The 20,852-nt window shown below is 38.9% G+C and overlaps 2 protein-coding genes across 4 annotated transcripts in view; one reads left to right on the top strand and one right to left on the bottom strand.

Moving 5' to 3' along the window:
- Nucleotides 1–195: 195 nt before the first annotated feature.
- On the top strand, nucleotides 196–18,355 carry SSR3 (signal sequence receptor subunit 3). 2 transcript variants are annotated; one of them, XR_013528513.1, is made up of 6 exons: nucleotides 196–356; nucleotides 1,512–1,638; nucleotides 6,803–6,901; nucleotides 11,647–11,778; nucleotides 12,821–14,280; nucleotides 17,522–18,355. XR_013528513.1 is itself a non-coding variant. In XM_017965735.4 (5 exons), exons 1-5 carry the CDS (start codon nucleotides 224–226, stop codon nucleotides 12,885–12,887), a joined length of 558 nt encoding a protein of 185 aa, XP_017821224.1. In that variant the 5' UTR covers nucleotides 196–223; the 3' UTR covers nucleotides 12,888–14,996. The 2 variants fall into 2 exon arrangements, 1 of the variants encoding a protein (XP_017821224.1); XM_017965735.4 differs by lacking the exon at nucleotides 17,522–18,355 and having other exon boundaries at nucleotides 12,821–14,996.
- Nucleotides 17,054–20,852, bottom strand: part of KCNAB1 (potassium voltage-gated channel subfamily A regulatory beta subunit 1) — a 389,333-nt gene continuing 385,534 nt past the window's right edge. For both annotated transcript variants that reach the window (XM_035278146.3, XM_035278147.3), the window contains exon 14: nucleotides 17,054–18,861. In XM_035278146.3, the coding sequence (XP_035134037.1) occupies nucleotides 18,772–18,861 (90 nt within the window). In that variant the 3' untranslated portion in view covers nucleotides 17,054–18,771. The remainder of the gene's footprint in view (nucleotides 18,862–20,852) is intronic.

Consider the following 20,852-nt stretch of genomic DNA (forward strand, 5'->3'; position numbering starts at 1 on the left):
AACCGGAAGTCTGGCCCGCTCGCCCAATCACGCCCGGAAGCCAATCTAGTGGCGCCAGGCTGGCCAATCCTGGGGAAGCTTGCTCTCCGCCGAGCCGGTCCCGCCTCCGCGCGCCGCGCTTACGGGTCGTTAGCGGATACGGCGGCCGCAGGGGCGGAGCCAGGGCCCTTTGCCCGGCTTGGCGGCAGGCTCTACCTTCTCTATTCTAGTCTCCAGCTCCGCCATGGCACCCAAAGGCAGTTCCAAACAGCAGTCGGAGGAGGACCTGCTCCTGCAGGATTTCAGCCGCAACCTCTCTGCCAAGTCCTCCGCGCTCTTTTTCGGAAACGCGTTCATTGTGTCTGCCATCCCCATCTGTGAGTGCTGGGAGCTAGGCAGGCGAGGGAGGCCGCGGGCGGATCCGGCTGGGCGCGGACGTGGCAGGACCGGGCTAGCAGACAAGGCGCGGGTGCCGACCGGGGGTCGACGATCTCTCCAGCTTCCCTGAGGTTTGGGAGGCACGGAGCCTCTTTGGGCCTCGGTGTTGTCGCCTGGGATTGTCCTGTGCAGCACTCGGGGAGGTCACTTGTTACAAGCACGTTCCCGTGCTCCACCCCCGGAGGTGGTGGTTAACTAGTTCTGGGGTGGCGGCCCCGAGTCTGTATTTAAACGCACACACTCAAGTATACTGCCTGCTGCCCTTTTCCATACAACTGTTGCTTGCCTTTACGAAATTTTCAATTAATATTCTTATTTTGGATAAATTAATGAATTAGATGAGAGACCCCTGAAGCAACCCACTGAATTAGAAGTGTCTTTATGTGAGCTACTTCACACCACTGCATAATTTCCCTGGTTTGCAAAAAGAGAGAGGTTGAAGTGCCAGAGGTTAGCAATCTACCTTGTTTAGACTTTTTAATAATCCTGCGGGTCCCATTCTAGAATTCTCACTTAGTTGGGAAACTGCAGACTTGGACAAGGTTAGTAGAGCTCAGGGTTCTAGAACTCCTGTCTCTTGCTGCACTGTTGTTGAGCATTTAAAACCAAATGTATTTTTCTCTTTTGTCCTTATAAAATCCAGCATGCAGTTAACGTGATGTGAAGCCTTCTGGCTCAGTCATCCGACCAGAGCACTGCTTGGAGTTCTGATAACTGCCACGTCAGCAAGGAAACTGCGGTTTGCTACTGCACGTGGCATTTTGAATGGCCTGTATTTAGCATGCTAGTACCCTGACTTGAAGTCTGACTTGTGATTACGTTGTGACAAAGTTTGTTCTCATTTTAGAAGCAGAAATTTCATCTGAACTAGTAATAGGAAGGTGATGTTTTTCAAGTGTTCTGAACTAGAAAGCTTGAGACGGTAACTGTTACTGGTTATCTCTCTTCTGAAGATCCTCAGATACTATAGTGGATTGCATAACTAATAACCTGGTATTTTACCAGGCTTAGCTATGATTAATTTCGCAGGCTTTTGTTATGGGATTGTAATTTTTTGTTTCTTTTTGTTCTTTCCCCACTTTATTTTAATTCAGGGTTATACTGGAGAATATGGCATATGGACCTTATTCAGTCTGCTGTTTTGTATAGTGTGATGACCCTAGTAAGCACATATTTGGTAGCCTTTGCATACAAGAATGTGAAATTTGTTCTCAAGCACAAGTAAGTATGTTTTTCAAGTGAAAGTACTTACTACATGTTATATTTTTATATGTCTTTTTTAAAGATCGTTGTGTATGTTAGATAAGCGTTAATTTGAGATATATATGTATTAATATATATTTTAGGGGAAAGGAACATTGATACAAGAATTATTAACTAACTTAAGTTGAGACAATGATCAGTCTGACACAGCTACCAAAGTAGATTTTGGGGTGGAATTAGAACACTTAAGCACTGACCTTAATACGAGGTTTGTCAGAGTAACAAACCCACCAAGCAAATTAACATTTCAGAAGCTAAATGGAATTATTTCTGGAGAGAATTGTTCTGGACTGTTCACATACTATTTTTGGAAGTTAAAGAAATTATCTTTTATTACTATTTTTTGAGACAAGGTCTAGCTCTGTTGCCCAGGCTGCAGTGTAGTGGCATGATCATGGCTCACTGCAGCCTCGCCCTCTCCAGGATCAAGTGATCCTTCCACCTCAGCCTCCCAAGTAGCTGGGACTAAAGGTGCAAGCCACCATGCCCAGCTTATTTTTTTTGTATTTTTTGTAGAGACAGGTTTTCTCCATGTTGTCCAGACTGGTCTTTTTTATTTTGTTACTTTATTTATTACACTCTATGTCATTTCAATGCTAATTACATTTTTTTCATACAAGTGTAAAGGATTAATATGTAAAGGATTAACGTATTCCATTTTAAGATCACATGTATTATAAAATATAGCTTTTAGAGATGAAAACTCAAGCCTCACCACAATAAATTTATATATCAATTATAAGCAATGAAGTACTCATTTTTCATAGAGGTTAAATTGCAGAAGCATCTAGACTTAGGAAAGATGGTGACATTATCTCTCTGTGTCATGGTCTGTGTTGTCTCACTGGAAGTCGGTATAAATTATTGTTTAACTGATGCCCTTTGAAGTTGCTTTCATGCACACTGTAATCTTTGAGTATGGATAGTAGGATTATTTCCCTCCTTCTTTGGTGAGGCTATCTAGTGCGATACTGCTTTGAAAGTAATTTCTTTTTTATTTTTTTTTCGAGACAGAATTTTGCTCTTGTTACCCAGGCTGGAGTGCAATGGTGCAATCTCGGCTCACCGAAACCTCTGCCTCCTGGGTTCAAGCAATTCTCCTGCCTTAGCCTCCCGAGTAGCTGGGACTACAGGCACGCGTCACCACGCCCAGCTAATTTTTGTATTTTTAGTAGAGACGGTGTTTCACCATGTTGACCAGGATGGTCTCGATCTCTTGACCTCGTGATCCACCTGCCTCGGCTTCCCAAAGTGCTGGGATTATAGGCGTGAGCTACCGCGACCGGCCTGAAAGTAATTTCTTCAAGGCAGTTGGAATTTCACTGACACTTGAAATGCGAGCATACTTTGTATGTGCGTTATCTTTTCATCCATAGTTCTCACCCTATTTTGGACACTGTTTTTAACTTGTATTTCTGTAACAGTCTCCATCTGGTCCCTTAAAACAAGTTTAGGGCCCACCCTGCCACGCACTATATAAAGCACATTACCCTTTGTAATTCTTATAGCATCCAATTTTCCTTGTTTTATTGAATGAAGAGTATGTATTTCTCCTTGTGTGACATCATTTTTATCATATCATTCTCATAACAACTCACTGTGGCCCTTTTTTTGAGACAGTCTCACTTTTGCCCAGGCTAGGCTGCAGTGGCCCAGTCTTGGCTTACTGCAACCTCTGCCTCCTGAGCTCAAGCATTTTCCCACATCAGCCTCCCAAGTAGCTGGGCCACAGGCATGCACTTCCATGCCTGGCTAATTTTTGTATATTTTGTATAAAGATGGGGTTTTGCCACCTTGCCCAGGCTGGTCTTGAACTCCTGGGCTCAAGTGATCTGTTTGCCTCAATCTCCCAAAGTGCTAGGATGAAAGGCATGAGCTACCATGCCCAGCCATGCCTCTTTTTTTTTTTTATTTTAATGTATTAAAGCCAAATTCTTCTAGACTCTTGGAATGCAAATCATCTGCATCCTTCCTATGACTCTAGCTGCATCTTTCAGAATTAGGCTTTTACCCTTCTGACCCAGGAATGTGTACCTTCCCCCATTTAGGTGTAACTTATTTCCTTTCCATTCTTGTGCTTTATTTCAAGACTAAGAATCTTTTCCAGAGAAATCCTGACTTTGATCATTCCGTTGCTATGTTGTTCCTGTGTTAGACTTTTTTGGGGAATGAAACATGTTGAGATGATCTCAGTTAACAGGGATTTATTTTAAGAAATGGCCCAAAATGGCCTCAGTGGCTTAAGTGGCCTTAGCAGTTTTCTCTCTACTGTTCCGCACACAAAGGAGCTCAGATTCCGTGGCTGCAGTTCTGATGGGCCAGCAGAGAAACTGGGTTATCGTTGTTATCTTTCTGCTTGGCAACCCCTCTACCAGCTGCCATTCCAGGATTCGGCTCATTTGGGCCTCCACTGTATGGGACTGTTTCTTGTGAGGCATGGCCATCTGTGTATCAGGAAGCCCTCAGAAGTGGACATCTTCTATGAACCATCCTTTGTAATACTCTTGGAACACAGTCTCTTTGAGACTTGTCATTTTTTACTTATTCTTCTTATTTTTTTCATTCATTTCTTTAGAATGAAAGTCGTGTTCTTTTTACCTTCTCATTTCTACTTTAGGCTTCTTGAAGATACTCGCCACATTTTATTTTATACCCCTTAAAACCGTTAATGGTACATTTAGTTCAGTAACATTTCAATGACTTACTGCCTTAATAGACTCAGAGTAGAGGTTTTTTAGCCATAGTTTTGGCTTTATATTAAATATGCTACTGCCTTTGAAACTCTTACAGTTTGCAAGATGGTTAAGATTCAAAGATCCAGCAAAATGATGAGTGTGGGTAGATGTTGGCAGCAGAGGGAAGATGGCTTCAGAGTTGACAGTCTGGATTCCAGTGCCAGCTCTGCCACTCTTAATTGTATGGCTTTGGGCATAATGTTACCTGTGTAGACTTCAAATTTCTCAGCTATAAGTTGGGGATGCTAGTGGAACCTCAGAGGGTGGTAAGGATTCAGTATGATCATACATGTGACATGTTGAGCATAGTGTCTGGCACATGATAAATGCTTATTTGCAGGGTTGAAGAAGTTGGGGTTAAGAGAGCCCTTAGGAGGTGTTTTTTTTTTTTCCTTTAAGGTAGCATAATTTAAACAATGTTTGCAAAGATGTTTTTATTTTAAGAAATGAGATAGTGTTGGCTGAGCAAGGCAGCTCACGCCTATAATCCCAGCACTTTGGGAGGCTAAAGTGGGCAGATCACAAAGCCAGGAGTTTGAGACCAGCCTGGCCAACATGGCGAAACCCCTCTCTCTACTAAAAATACAGAAATTAGCCAGGTGTGGTGGTGGACATCTGTAATCCCAGCTACTCTGGAGGCTGAGGCAGGAGAATCGCTTGAACCCAGGAGGCAAGATTGCAGTGAGCCGAGATCGTGCCATTGCACTCCAGCCTGGGTGACAAGAGCAAGACTCAATTTCAAAAAGGAAAGAAAATAAATTAGATAGTGTCTTTTATTTTTATTTTATTTTTAATTCTGGAAGTATTGTGACATACTGATGTGAAAGAGTAAAGGAAGAAAAATACAATCAATTTTATGGGTTATTTCAGTTGACTAAATGCTAGGTCACTAGCATGACCTCTATTTTATTTTAGAGCATTCAGCACTGAGTGAGGTTTATTTTCTGAGAGCCCTAAGACAGAGGGGAGAGCTTCTTCCTCATGAGTTGCAGTCAACCTACATTGTGGTTGTTATGCCCCTGGTAGGTAAGGATAAAATTCTAGACCTAGATGAGAATGCTTAGTCATCTGGTTTAATGCCTTCATGAGGATTTGTCATATGGACAATTGGCTTACTATTTGTCCTAAAGATGCATAGTGACAACCAACTCTTTTGAAACTGCAATAGTTTATTCCTGTGTCCTAACACCATGATATTTGGGGTGTATGTGTATATTTTTTATATTGAGCTAAGAAAGGTTTCTGCCATAAACTGTGTCCATTTCTTTTCAGTTTTCAGTTGGTCTTTTGTAGAAAAAAAAAAAAAGTAGTCTGATGTTAAGTTCAAGAAATATATTTATTTATTTTTAATTTTTCTTATTTTTCCTGTTCTCACAATCTGTTCTCATGAAGCAACATATTTGTGCCTGGTCTGCTAAAGAGATTCAGAGAGAAGAATCTTTGCCTTTGGAGCTGAGTGTCTCAGAAATGCAGGATGCGTACGAAAAGATAGTTTTTGCATAGTAAAATTAATCAAATGAAGTTGGATCTTTAAGCTGTCTGCCCCCTTAGCAGCCTTTTTCTTTAGGTTTCAGAATCGATTTCCTCTTACCTGTTTTTTTTTTTTTTCTTTTATCTTTTAGAGTTATTTTCCCCTCTTTACAGTTACCAACTTGTGTGGGGTAACGAAGTTTAAAAAGTAACTTTGTAAACCTTTTAATAAGTACATTAGTTGAAGCTGATTAAATATTTTCCTTTTACTAATAACAATGTCAATTCTAACTCAGTTCTTGAGTGAGAGAGCTAAAGATGGAGACATAGGTAAAATCAGCTGTAATTTGTGCTTAACTTATATCTCAGACACCCTTGTAGTTGAAGAAAGTTTGAAAAGTTGCCTTTAATGACCTGAGGCTTTCTGTCTGTCATACCCAGCTTAAACTGTCATTTGGTATAAAGATAAAGTTAAAATAATTGCTTTAAGATATTATAGCTATTGTTTCCTCTTTGTTTAAGCCTAGTTTTCACTCCTGTTATTTACTTGGAATTGAAATAATACATCATTTGCTAATGCCTTATGAAATTTATTTATTAGTAAAAGTGTTTCTTTACTAAATTGTGCTAATAGCATTTGACTATAATAGCCACATTAAATCCTAAACTTTGGAAAATTCTTCTTTTTAAGCAGAAATCAAAACATGTCACTAATAAACCACATCTTGAATGTTTCTTGAACTTCTTTTTTGGCTAGTGCAGTATAATAAACTTGGAACTTTCTGTTCAGCTTCTTTTCTTGAAATGTGAAATATTATTCAGTTGCCAATACATATGAGTACAGAGTGTTTCTGAGAGAGTGTGATGTTCACCTCTGTAATATATGGAAACTTTTTCTTTTTTTCTTGTCCTTCCAGAGTAGCACAGAAGAGGGAGGATGCTGTTTCCAAAGAAGTGACTCGAAAACTTTCTGAAGCTGATAATAGAAAGATGTCTCGGAAGGAGAAAGATGAAAGGTTTGACTCCTCTTTAAAGTGTGGTCATCATAAAAGGGAGTACCTTGAAGAAAATTTTTTTATTTTTGCTTAAGGAATGTGGATTTTGGAATCGTTTGCTATAAATTTTGGAATTGTAGAAGTAGTAGTAATGGAAATAGTAATAGCTGACTTTTAGAGTTTTTATTACACGCAGGTACTTTCCTCAGTACTATACAATATTTGATTTATTCCTGTAAAGAGCCCTGCACAGTAGGTACTATTTTTATTTCCTTTTTATACCTGAATAAACAATGGTACAGAAAGCTTGGGTAACTTGCCCAAGGTCCTGGATTAGTACATGGTAGATCCATGATAAGAACACAGGCAGTCTGACTTGAGAGCTTGTACTTGTAAATGTTCTGCTGAAATTGAGGAGGCAACAGAGCTTTCTACAGAGCAGGCTTTGCCTGTTAATAGGTGTGCAACCTTGAACATATCGCCTAACCCCTCTGGGTCTGAAAGGTTTATGTGTTAGTGTGTCTATGTGGTGCTGTTTCTGTTCCTGACCTTCCGGAGGAGTATCTCTTAATTAGTTATCTGCATTGATTGGGAAAAAGAAAATAACTGGGTTTGTCTCCTATTGCCCAGTTCTGTGCCGCATTTGTTAGCTCCTACTCCCAGTTTTTTCTGCCAGCTGCTCTTAGAAGGCTTATTGGACAGTCTTACCATCTGAGTAGAGGAAGCCCCTAAGTAAACTTGGGATGAAGTATTGCCATATAGTTTAATAGTCATGAGTCTGCTTGTTTTCATGAATCTTTAGTTTTAGCATCAAGAAGTTGCTTTGTTGGAACATAATTTTTACCCCGCTTTGCTCCAGAAAGACTTTGTGTGAACTTGTAGTGTTAAAGCGTGAATATTTTCTGTATTTAATAAGGTTTTCTTAAAGTGCATATAAAACAAGTAACACAATTTTAAAAGACCAGAAACCACTTAAAAGGGAGAAAAAGGTGGATGAACAACGACCTTAGAGTTAGTTACAGCATTTGAGCACTGAACTTAGTTGTGGGTTTCCAAGTGTCAGGGGAAGCATCTGAGGTCACATAGCTTTCATTGTCTGACGAGAAGCAGCATGCAAGTCCTTCTGAAAAGAAACTTTCCTGGCATGAATCTTGGAAAGACTTTATCAAGTGGTTCCTTATTTAAGGGACACTGAGTAACTTAATGAACAATGTCTTCTATAGCGGTTTTGGAAAGCCACCAAAATATTATTAAAATGATTATCTCCTATGGCTCCTTTATAAAACCAAAGGCACAGTATTATGACAATGGAGGCCTTTTTGCATGGAGCAGCTTTAATCAGGTTGGGCTGCATAGCTTTCCAATTGCATATTTTTTTGCATGGGGATCAAGGTTAGAGAATCTATATCACTTTTTTAGAAAAAACTTTTGTTGAATTTTTCATTTAAACGGTATTTCTTAAACTAGAGTGTGCATATTTACCTAAATTTCAAAATGTTTGTTACAGCTTTTAAAGGTTTTCGGTGACTAATTATGTCAGGGATAGTAAATGGGTTTCCTCTGCCCACTGCAGTCTTGGGCAGATTTGGTCTGGCACTTGTTCTTGATCTTGGGTTATGGCGCAGAATCTCTCAGTTTAGCATTCAGGTAGTCACTACTAGAGAATCAGCTGAAATTGGGAATGAAACCTTTGCCATTTACCGGATTAGGTATTTCACAGTAGGGTGAGGTGGAGGTTTCATAGATATATAGAAAATACAGAGTGTCAAAACATTATAAAATTTATTTCTTTTCATGGGTAGAAATTTGGCTGTTTTATTTCCATCATAAAAGCCATACTGGATACAGTTTGTACTCTACTGATTGACCTTGATAACTGGAACCAGAGCTTCTCATTAAGATCTAGTTTTTTCTCTGAAAGAATTCCAGGAGATTTGATGTAAGGAGAAGGCTTATCAGTGTCTCTTTGCTTAGATCTGTATCTCTCAAAACTCTATACTCTATGCCACTTTAAAAGTACTTTAAAATATCCATTTATCCAGGGATGGAAATAAGCAGAGAATGTGAGATTCATTAACATTCCTTCCAAAGTGCAAATGTGGTTTCTTCTTGATTTACAGGTGATCTGTCATTTAACATTATTTGATTGTAACAGTTGCTTGGTCTCAACTTTTCTCTTGTAGGAAGCTCTTCCTGAAAACATCCTTGGGATATTGGGAAGTGCTCTCCCAAACCAGGTTTCCTACTAGGAAGAAAATATCTTCTAATAGGCAGAACCATTGGCATTGAGGGCATTTGGGGGTTCTAAATTTAAAACAACAACAACAACAAAAAACCAGGATATGGGTGCACTTGGAAAAAGTTCTAAAGGCAATCAGGCCGTCCTGACTGTATAGACTGATGTCACTAACATGTGGTCATATTGGGAACTAGGGTAATCTAAAGGATTGGGCCACTTCATTCATTAAAACTTTTTTTTTTGAGATAGAGTCTCACTTTGTTGCCCAGGCTGGAGTGCAGTAGCACGATCTGGGCTCAATGCAACCTCTGTCTCCTGCCTCAGCCTCCTGAGTAGCTGGGACTACAGACACATGCCATCATACCCAGCTAATTTTTGTGTTTTTGGTAGAGACAGGGTTTCACCCTGTTGGCCGGGATGGTCTCCATCTCTTGATCTCGTGATCTGCCCACCCAGGCTTCCCAAAGTGCTGGGATTACAGGCATGAGCCACCGCGCCTGGCCTAATTAAAACTTTTTTGAAAATGGTTCTTGTATTAGTCTGTTTTCACAGTGCAATAAAGATACTACCGAAGACTGGGTAATATATAACGAAAAGAGGTTTAATTGACTTACAGTTCTTTATGGCTGGGGAGGCCTCTAGAAACTTACAGTCATGGTAGAAGGTGAAGGAAAAGCAAGTGCCTTCTACACAAGATGCCAGGAGAGCAAGTGAGCCCGGGGGAACTACCATTTTTAAACCATCAGATCTTGTGAGAACTCCCTCACTGTCACGAGAATGGCATGGGGGAAACTGCAGCCATGATCCAGTCACCTCCCACCAGGTCCCTCCCTCAACATGTGGAGATTACAATTCAAAATGCGGTTTGAGTGGGGACACAGAGCCAAACCATACCACTTCTTATTTAGGGCTTGACAGAAAAGAAGTTAGGGAGAAGCACTGTGATGCAAGTGAGAAAATTGTATTGTCTAGAGTAAAGGCAGGCTAATAACCTACTTAAGCAACCTGGGACTCATGCCAGAGTCTCAAAAATGGAGGCATTTGTCCTGAATGTTCATTCTAGTGTTAAACCATGTTGAGACTATGCATCTAACTCAGCTGGTCTCATTCATCAGTGTTAGAATGATATGTTTCCTGGAACTCAAACTCATGTTTTTAGAAAATTTACATTTAAACTTCTCTGAAATTAGAAGGTCTTTTATAGGTGATGGCTGCACTTAATGTAATGCCCTTCCCTTCCTCCAAACTTACAGTAAATGGAAGAGTTATTAAGTTGATGGTGTCTGTGGAATCGAGGAAATGTGACGTGTTAGAGACTACAGATTTCTTATGCTGAGCATAAGGTGTTAATTAGCCTTCATTTAGCTCCTTTACAGCCAAACCTGTTGTCTTTGGATTAGTACACTTGGTGAATAAAATGTGTCAATTACCAATGACTTTACTTAAAGTGCTGTCCTTAGGATTGAGGAGGTGTGTCATCTGGCTCCAGAGTAGTTTTATCTCCTGGGGAGACAAAGTGTCTACAATAGTGGCCTTCAACCTTTTTGATAACAACCTCTACAGTAAAAAATACATATTTTACCTTTTGACCAAATAAACTCACACATGGACACATGCATGTATTTCACAGAACAGTAATTACCCTGCTGTGTGTGATGGGTTACTGATGCTTTTCTGTTCTTTCCTATTTCATTTTTTTAAAATGCTGGTCTCAACCCACTCAATTAATTTCTGTGGACATTCGATCCACTCAACTGAGTTCACATCTCACTAATGGGTCACAACCTACCCTTTTAAAAAACTGCTTTACAAAGTTAATTAACCAAGAAGAATAAAGGCTCCCTTATTCACAGGCATCCTATAACTTTCTTTTGCCTGTGTGAAGGGGTAAGAGAAAAAATTGATGAAATACTAGTAAATCAAGAAGATACACTATCAGAACTAGTAAAATAGAGTAAAAAGTAAAAGGATTTTACAGGTATTAAAAAAATCCTCCTCATGACTAAGTGCTTTCTTTGTTTGAATTAATAAAAATAGCTAACAATAGGCTGCTTTTGTGAGGCCACAGCTAGTTTTTGTCATTGCGATTGTCTTCTGAAGGTGTGATATTGGAGTCCGAAATCCATAGGCTGTAGAAAGCTTCAAGCCCAGAGTAGAGCTAAGGAAGCTCCACAGGCTGCTAATCATGGGAGTCTGAGTTTTAGGTGAGGGCCAAGAGAAAGATATTTGATTTAGCTGCTGATGAAACTGTGCCAGTTGCCATTAATGAGTCCCTTCTTCCATAACCCTGGTTGCCTGAGAAAAACGGTAACATAACCAGCACGATGTTTTCTTTGCTATCATAGAGTGAAATTTTTTTTTTAGTTGAAGAAAGGGGACAATTCTGACTAAACTTAATATTACAAACACATTCTTACCCTAGAACACTCAAGAAAAAAACTTGTTTTAAAATGAACTAGAGCCATACAGTACTTAAAGTTTTTGTATCATATGTATAAACTTGTTTGTCTTGTTTCTGTGTCTCTAGAATCCTGTGGAAGAAGAATGAAGTTGCTGATTATGAAGCTACAACATTTTCCATCTTCTATAACAACACTCTGTTCCTGGTCTTGGTCATTGTTGCTTCCTTCTTCATATTGAAGAACTTCAACCCCACAGTGTATCCTTTTAAAGATTGATTATCTTTTTTAGAAGTCTGGAAATAGTAGTTTGTTTTGGTTTTGACTTGTCTGGATATTTTAGTGGAAAGAAAAACTGCCCTGGGAGTCAGTCCATTAAATAGTGCTGACTTTAGGTAACTTTCTGGACATTTAAAATAGCAGCTTTTGGGTTAATTTAAGATTCTTTTAGGTTTATGAATTATGACTTTATGATAAAGTATTATAAAGCAGTCTTATGGGATTGTGTGTCCTTGCTTACTTAAAAAAAGCTCCTAAGAGCCAAAGCAAACTTGTCATTTTTGATAGCTTCTGAAATAATAAGCCCGTGTCTACTGTTATTTTTGGGCTCGGGGGGTTGGGTGGACGGCCAGTGCAGTTAAATAGGTTCATTCCAGTGTATCTTAATAGTGTTTCAAGCTGCTCTTAAATTGAGCTTTTGGGCAAGAATCAGTCTTCTTTTATTAATTTATTAAAGGTGTTATCCAGGAATGTGCAGCCAACATTTTAACAGTTGGTAATTATGATGTAATAAAATATCAGATACCCTCCAATGTGTACCTTCTGGGAATCTGGAGTGGTTTGCTGAAAATTGTACAGTTCTGAGACTGGGAGTGGCTTCGAACTTTTAGAACTTCCTTGCCGTTGCAAGCCAACTGCAGCAAAGCACTGATTCACAGGAAAGACTTATTTTTCCATTGCTCTTCAGGGAAAAAACAAGTCCTTCTTTTCTCCTCATATTCTTTGATCAGCTCTTTTCATGGAGGTTAAATGGAATTCAGATGTATTCTTTGTGATCATGTGTTCTAGGTTTCTGTCTTTAAGTGTTTTTTTTTAATTGGAACACATTTCCTGTGAATGTTTTCCATTTTTTATGGTCTTCTGTCTTGCAAATTGTGTTTGCAGACAATGGGGCTGCACATCATCATGATTATAGCAAGTGTCAGGAAGGAAGCAGTACATTCCAAAGAGGTGGGTTCTTTTTATTTTGTCGAAAAACTAATTTGGTGTCATTAACTTTTCCATAACATTAAATTCTCACAGGAACTACATTTTGTCCATAAGTGCTTCATCAGGACTCATCGCCCTCCTGTCTACTGGCTCCAAGTAGACCATGTCCGCTTGCCCCCTGGCTTTGTGTCTATGGGTGGCCTGTGGTATATGGAAAAGTAGCAGGGTGGTCAGGGTGGGAGACACACAAGATGTTTTTATAGTCTAGAGCCTTTAAAAAACCCAACAGAATGTAATTCAGTATTTGTTTATTGGCTGTTTTTGACAGATTGTTGAAATTAAATGAATTGAAAGGGAAACTCAGAGTACCAGGATGTTTATTAAAAGGAATAAAATGTCTTGCAATGTGCTGTAATCACAAGAGGAGAAAATAACTTGTTTCCTTGATCTGTCAGAGGTCACAGTAACCTGGGCTGAGCTGTTATTATTTATTATATAATAGTAGCAGGAAGTTAATAACTGGTTCTCTGTGTTCCAAGCACAATATTACAACTTTTTTTGAACTGTAAATACCAGATTGAATCCTCTTCCCAGGGGATGGAACAGAAGCTTAATGTTTACAAGTGTTTGAATTTGTGATTTGAAATAACAAAATGAAAAAACATAATTTCTCCAACTTGAGGAAGAGAAACTTTTGGAAAAGTTCTGTGTGTGTGTGTGTGTGTTTTTATTTTTATTTTTCAAAGAAGAAGGGCAGCCAAGTTAGTAACCTAAAAATAGTGCCCAGGCATATGAGAGTTGTCCTACAGGGTTAAAGAACACACTGTTCTGCTGTATGGCTTTGGCCCTGAGTGGCAAGAGAGGTCAACTTGACCCTGCCATGTGGGTTTGACCTATTAAGACACAGGAGTCATTGTTTTCTTTGACCAGGGTCTCACACCCTGGAGGAACGTTAAGTAAGAGAGAGAACCCTTTTCCTGAATATTTACATGTAAAAGACCAAAGTAATTTTTCTGAACTTCTGCAGTTCTTAGAACTCTCCAAGGAATTTACAGTGATTTTAGTGCTTGTCAGCACTTTTCCATGAGAACTTTCATAGATTTGACTCTTTAGTTCACAGGTTTCCACTGATTGTGAACAGAATATTTATCTCTTCAGCCCTTGGGGGTCCAGCTAAGAGCAATCTCTTGCATTTTTTTTTTACCTGTGTATGTACAGATGTCATTCTTGTGTGTGCCATGGCTTGAAAAAGTTTGAGAAGCTCTTTAACAAAATCACCTAAAAAGATGTGAAATCACCCATGATAGCAGTTCAGTAATTTCCCACAAGCAGCATCTCAAAGAAAATATAGTCCTAATCCTTAGTATTCTATTCTAAATTTACGTGAATTTCATAAGTGTTATTAGTTTTCTTTATAATTTTATAAGTTATTCATCAGGAGTTTAACTTCCACTTCTGTGCTATCGGATGTGTTGGGCTGCATCCAAGAACTTGGAAGGAAAACAGGGGCAGGAATACATTTGCTTAGTGACCCAGATCATCATTTTCTGCAGGTGAGAATTCTATGTCATCATTGCTTCTAGAAGTTGGCAATTCTTTACTTTTCTTTGGTGCATTATTATGTAGGTGCCATCACTGGGTAATGTGGAATGACTACAGAAGTCAGATTTACTGTCAGGTATGCTTAGGGTAACACTTAAGAGGTTTGTTATTTTTTAAAGAAATTTTTCTTGAACCCATGGCCAACATGGTGAAACCCTGTCTCTATTAAAAATCCAAAAATTAGCCGGCATGGTGGTGGGCGCCTGTAATCTCACTACTCAGGAGGCTGAGGCAGGAGAACTACTTGAACCCGGGAGGCGAAGGTTGCAGTGAGTAGAGATTGCCCCTCTGCACTCCAGCCTGGGTGACAAGGGCGAGACTCCATCTCAAAAAACAAACAAACAAACAAGAAAAGCTTTTCTTTAAAAAAAAAAAACAAAGCTGGATCATAGTTCCAGTGATGGCATGGAATTTGTGTATCAAATAAATGCATTTGCTTATTTGACATCAGAGTATACTATTTGTTAGCAGAGCTGGGCCAGTATCTTTTAAAATTGCTGGTTAAAACTTGCCTCTAGATGGCAGTGCCTATATGGATGGGGAAAAAATCACCACCATTCTTGGTATAATACAGCGTAGCTTAGATGAGGTGGTGAAATAGGGGTTTCAGCCTAATATTACTAATGTACTTTATCTTGAATTAATAAACTGAACATATGTACGAAAAGGAGTGAGCAAAATTTGTTTCCTGTCCTGAATTTTTCTTACAGCACACTGTTTTTAAATCTGATATTTTCCAACTTTCTATATTATTAGATGAATTTCTGTGCATAAGGTTATAAGGCCTATACTCGCAGTTCGGTAGTTTTTGTTGAGGATTTACTGTATGAATACTTTACTGTCAGGAATCACAGAACTTTTTCCCCACTACTCTCATCATTTAAAAGTTCTGTGTGGCACACAGAGAGGTGACCTACTATCTAAATCTGATTTAGATAGTAAAACCATGCTATAGAATTTTTGTCTTAAAAAGACCACATAACCAATACTTGTGAAATAAAAGATTCATCTGTAATTGGGATTCAAAGTGATTAAATTCCTTTGTTTATACTCATAAGGAGCACTTTAAAGTGTTAAAACATTTTCATTTACCTATTTTTAGTTCTTTCATTTACAACTTAATAAAAATCTTGGATTGAAATTCTTAACCAATAAAACTTTACTGGTTGTCCTATTTGGCATATTATTGAAATTTAGAAAGGATACTTTGAAACAAGGTTTGAAGTTAACTGAAATACAGAGGTTGAATTTATACTGAATTCTTGTAAAAAGTCTTATTTAATAAGTATGATTAAATTTTGCTTTTTAAAATCTGTATTTTATAAGAATTCTGTGATTAAGTACATAATCTTTATTACATTATTTCACATTAACCATCTTGTTTTCAAATTTATTTTTTTAAATTTAAGTTTGGGGATACATGTGCAGGTTTGTTACATAAGTATACATATAACCATCATTTTAATAGCTCACACATGTAAATGCATATCTTTGTAGTTACTGATCAAATATCTTTGAGGCAACGAAAAGCATAGAGCAGATACAGTAAAGAGCAGACACCAGGCCTCTGCCAATATGTACCTGCTGCACCTTTCTGCCTCCCCTCTTTGTTTTCAGTGTGCATGCCAGTCACTCATGGAAGCAAGGATATATATATGTGTACATTTATGTCCAATTTATAGATGTATCTATCTATTAGAGCTCTAAGGGATTCTCTCTCACTTCCTTGGACTCCCAAGCAGAGGAATTAATGGAAGATTAGGAGGGTGTTTTGGGGGGTTGGTTTAGATTTTCAGGGAGATAGAGATTAACTTCTTGGTGGCCTTCATTAATTTTCAAAACATCTCTTCACTTTTTCCCTGTTGTTTGATTTCTAAGTTTGGATTAATAATTTTTTTAACTTAAACATTCTCACAATTTCTGCATAAAACTTTAAAGCTTAAAAGGAGAAAAAAAAATCTAAAGGAACACTGAACTAGAACACAAAATACTTGGGTTCTAGGCCTGGTTCTGCACTAGCAGTGTGAGTTTGGGCAAGTTTTTCATCTATCCAGGCCTGCTTTGCTCATTTGTCAAAAGGGTGGCCTTACAAATAGCTAAGGTTCCTTCAAGCTCTGACATTTGCCTCATGACTTTGGCACTCTCTTCATGAAATGACAGTTCTTAAAGTGGGAAGCCAGACACAGGGTTTCTAGGTTGCCTGAGATTTCCATATAGGGATGGCTGCTACCCAGGTTACCTTTTGGAATGATATATTCTCTGCCAAGGAATTCTTTTCAGAGGAGAAAAGAAAATTAGAGTGCATGGAAATTTTTTTAAAGGACATAACTGTAAAATACATTATCTAGTATATTTACCATGACAGATTCACATATAAAAACTGGCTGTTCCTACAGCTAAGCCATAATGTTTATATATGGTTTTGATTTGCAAGCTTTAAAAAGTGAATTTGTGACGCCTTAACCTTAGTGCAGGGTGTTCTAAAACCCATTGAGAACTATCATCAGTAATCTCCACTGATAGAAAATGTTTGAATTGCAATTTAAATCTCAGACTTTTGATTACTACTATTTCTGTTGAGTATTCATTGCAGCTTAGCTGCCAATGTAATTTTTATTTAGATGATTATTGCCTATTTTATGGCCACATATATTTTACATGTGTATGTTTTACATATATGGAAAATATACATATGCCTTATGAAAGATCAGATAAAATCTATTGTGAGATTGAATGCACAGAATGCTTTTATTACTCTAAGCAAACAAATCACATTTCCCATTAGCACCTCAGCTCCTTTACACATACAGTAGTTCACTGGATTGAATACACAATGAACAACTAAAAAAATTCATTAATTTCCATCATTATTCTGATACTCGGGCAGAAAATTCAAACTCTCTATTAGAATACAGGTACTAGTAATCAAAAAAAATTTCTTGATATCTCCCACTAACATTTTCAGATTTAGAACTTAACCATGAAGTACATATATAGAAATAATGACAGAAAATAGCATTTTTAAATGATGTTATATTTCTTCTGTAAACCTCAAAGTGACTTCTGTATGGAAAACTTGCTCATCAGAAAATTAGAATTTTGTACATCCTCAGATATCCAAATAGAGTTAAAGGGCCACTCCCACACCACCCCCTTCAAAAAAAAAAAACATGTTTTTCTCTCTTTTTACAGATACCAACACAGTATATTCTCACAGTTTTTCTCAAGTGGGACATTAATGAGGGTAAGTAGCCAATAGTGGCAAGGCTAGGTATACCTCAGATTTTGAGTGTAACAAGGGTAAGCCCCATTAATCCATGCAGAGAACTTTCATGCATATAGTTTAGTGCATATAATATTATTATAGAACTAGAAGTTCTTTAATGTTTTTCTTTTCATAGGCAAGTTAATTTACCCAGCATATTCTGAATAGTGATGGCATTTTTCACAAAGCCAGTGATTGACTTTCATGTTAACATCACCTTAAAAATACCAAATATTATATTGTAAAATCCCAGTGCGAATTAAACAAACAGTGAACATTTGTCTTTCTGGGTATTTTACAGGTTTACTTCAAAACTGAGCCATGTGTATGTTTACTTTTAAAGCTCAGATATTTAAACTTGCAGAAGTTGTGCCTATAAGCAGTTGAAAATATAAAGCAGGTTTTAATAAAACATAAAAAGTGAACACCTAATTGCAGATACACTGCATTTTCTTCAAAGCTAAGTTTCCACAGCAGTGTTACCCTCTCTTTTATAAATCAGCTGTAGTGTCCCTAAAGATTGGGGTGTTCATCCTTTTACTGTCTCTACTTGTAAGTGGACATAACATTAAAATCCTAATAGACATTCTGGATAAGTTGTACAAGGCCATTCTTGGGGCCAAGCACAGTAAATATTTGAAAGGTAATAAAGCAAATACCTAGAAATTTTTGTTTTGTTGTATGACAAATGGAACAAAACTTGTTAATATGAATGTGAAAATAGGAAAAATAAAATTGTTTCTGCTTATTCTTCCAAGCAAGGATTTGAGTGAAGATAGTCTACTCTGTTTCTTATGCAACTCACATTGCATCTGTTGATTTTGTTCTTTTGAAAAAATATATCTGTACAGCCTTCTTTGAGTTACCAAATGCCTGAAGGTAATACATCACCTCCCAGCCCCATATTCTTTCCATTGCATAAGCCTGAGGTGTATAGAGCAATGCAAGAATAGGTGACTCCAGTTCAAGATAAGAAAATAGAATGGATTTTCCTGGTTGTGAGTTTTCAGATGTGCACAGTGGTAGCGACAGCAGACACCTCAAAGAATCCAGGGAGGGTCACTAGAGGTTGAGCAGCAAGCTGCTAAGTGATTCAAAAGACTGGTTAATAACATCTTTCTGAACTGGGCACAGGCCGCTATTTTAACCATGCAGCTTCTGTGATTCATGCATTGCCTTATGATCTATAGTCCTTTTTGCTGTAGGGCTTGTTGCGCAATATGTTATCAATCTCGTTTACCACATGTGATGTCATCTTTGGGAGAACCTGAGAGCAGAAGTACAAAGGATATGGTTAGGGTGCTGATCATTCTTTTTTTTGTGCTCTAGATTAAGCAAAGTAACCTAGACTCGTATATGTTCATAAACCACAGCTGGATTATAAGTGTGTCATATCCCCCCTCCCCCCTCCCCCCCCCCCCACCAACACTATAAGCTCCTTGAGCTTGGAGGAGGTTGAAATGGGACACAGCTGTTAGATATGTATTACAATCCAAACCAGGCCTTAACTACGATAAGGGAAGGTGGACCTGAGGACATTTTGGGGATGATAGTGATTTCAAGACTGAGTAACTAGAAGAATATTGTTGATTATTGAGATTAGAAACCAAAGGAGAAGTAGTTTGGGGATAAGAAGTCGGGACTAGGATGTGTTGATTTTAAGGTGCCTGTCAAATATCCACCTAGGAGTGACTGGGCAGCTGCAAGTGCAGCTGTGGAGCTTAGTAGTTGCAAGAAGACTGGAGTTGAGCGTTTGTGAGTCATATGCACCGACATGCTAACTGAAGCCCTGGGAAAGGATGAGCTCATCCAAGGCTAGCCTTTATTGTGAGAAGTGGGCCAAGGGTACACATTATACCATAAGACAAGGGACAAAGGCAGACTTTCTCACTGGAAAAGTCTGACCCTCTGTGGAGACTGTGGTGAAATACAATTCTGATGACCAATTCTGAGGTTTCAACCTCATTCTTCCTTTGCTGCAATCATGCTGGCCAAGGTGACCTTGTCTCCACTCAAGTGCTATCATCAGAAGCCTTAGGGTTTGGCAAAATAGTAGAGCTACCAGCCTGGGAAAACTTCATTCTGGTTAATGTTTTACTGTCTGAAGCTGAAGGAAGAATATGATTTCCCACTAGCTCTGGACTTTCAGTGTCCAAACAGCTAATGTGTTATTTAAAAATGAGATTTTAACAATGAGATCAAAAACCTAGAAACTGGAATTGTTGAAGTTTTGTGTCTAAAATACAGCATGTTAGTCATGTGAGGTGAAAAATCCTTCATTCATTGCACCAAAACAGATTTCTGATAGGAAAGAGATTTAAACATAAAAAAATGAAACCATAAAAGTACTTGAACAAGAAAATATAGTATTGCAAGACTAAAATTTTCAAGCAAAGCCCCACTTGAAATCACCCAGTTTTAAAATGTTAGCAATGATTTTAAAACATTTTAAACTACTACAGATTTAAGAAACACCCCACAGGCTACCAGTTTTACAACTTGTTACACTGCCTGGGATAGTTGGTGGGTGAGGGGAAGTCTGCCTAGCATTGCTGGGGCTGGGTGGGTATTGGTGGAAGTCCTCCCAGGATTGGGTTCCTGTGATCTGGGACTTAGGGATGGAGTAGGATTTTGCCAGGCGGGGGTACTGGTCAGTTTGTAGGCAGAGGGCCACTGTTACTGCTGAGGCTCTGAGTGATAGCATTTTGAGATTCAGATTCCAGGGAGGTGTACTGGGAAGTGATGAGGCCCGACAGCTGCGGAGCCTGGCCTTCTCTGAGTGAATGATGGAGAGCCTCAGAAGGGTGTTAAGGCATATGGGGAAGAGAGGGAAAGGTGGTTCTGCCATCTTTTAGGTGGAAGTGGGGAGGATGGAAACTGTGTGGATGAAGGTGGGCTTCCGGCAGCTGTGGTTTCTCCTCTTGGTCTCTTCTATCTGTCAGGCTCTGATTTATACACTTCGCTAAGGTGTTCCGGCACACCTTAGGCAGATGGCATCCCTTGGAGAAGCTGCCTCCCCAACCTACGAGAAATGTTTTCTTAAAACTGCTGGTGCTCCATATTTTCCATCCATCTGCAGCCAGTCCCACCACTGCTGGACACCCCTTGTCACCCAGTCTGCTTTTCACCATGTTGTGGGGCCCAATCACAGTTTGTCTTGGGTGGACTTCAGTGCTGGGTATGTGGGAGGTGGAGCAGAACAGGGGAGGATTGGTAAGCCCCCAATGGTAGTGGCCTTGCTGCATGGATAATGTCTCC

Source organism: Callithrix jacchus, chromosome 17 (assembly GCF_049354715.1).
Source record: "Callithrix jacchus isolate 240 chromosome 17, calJac240_pri, whole genome shotgun sequence".
In the NCBI taxonomy this organism is placed as follows: Eukaryota; Metazoa; Chordata; class Mammalia; order Primates; family Cebidae; genus Callithrix; species Callithrix jacchus.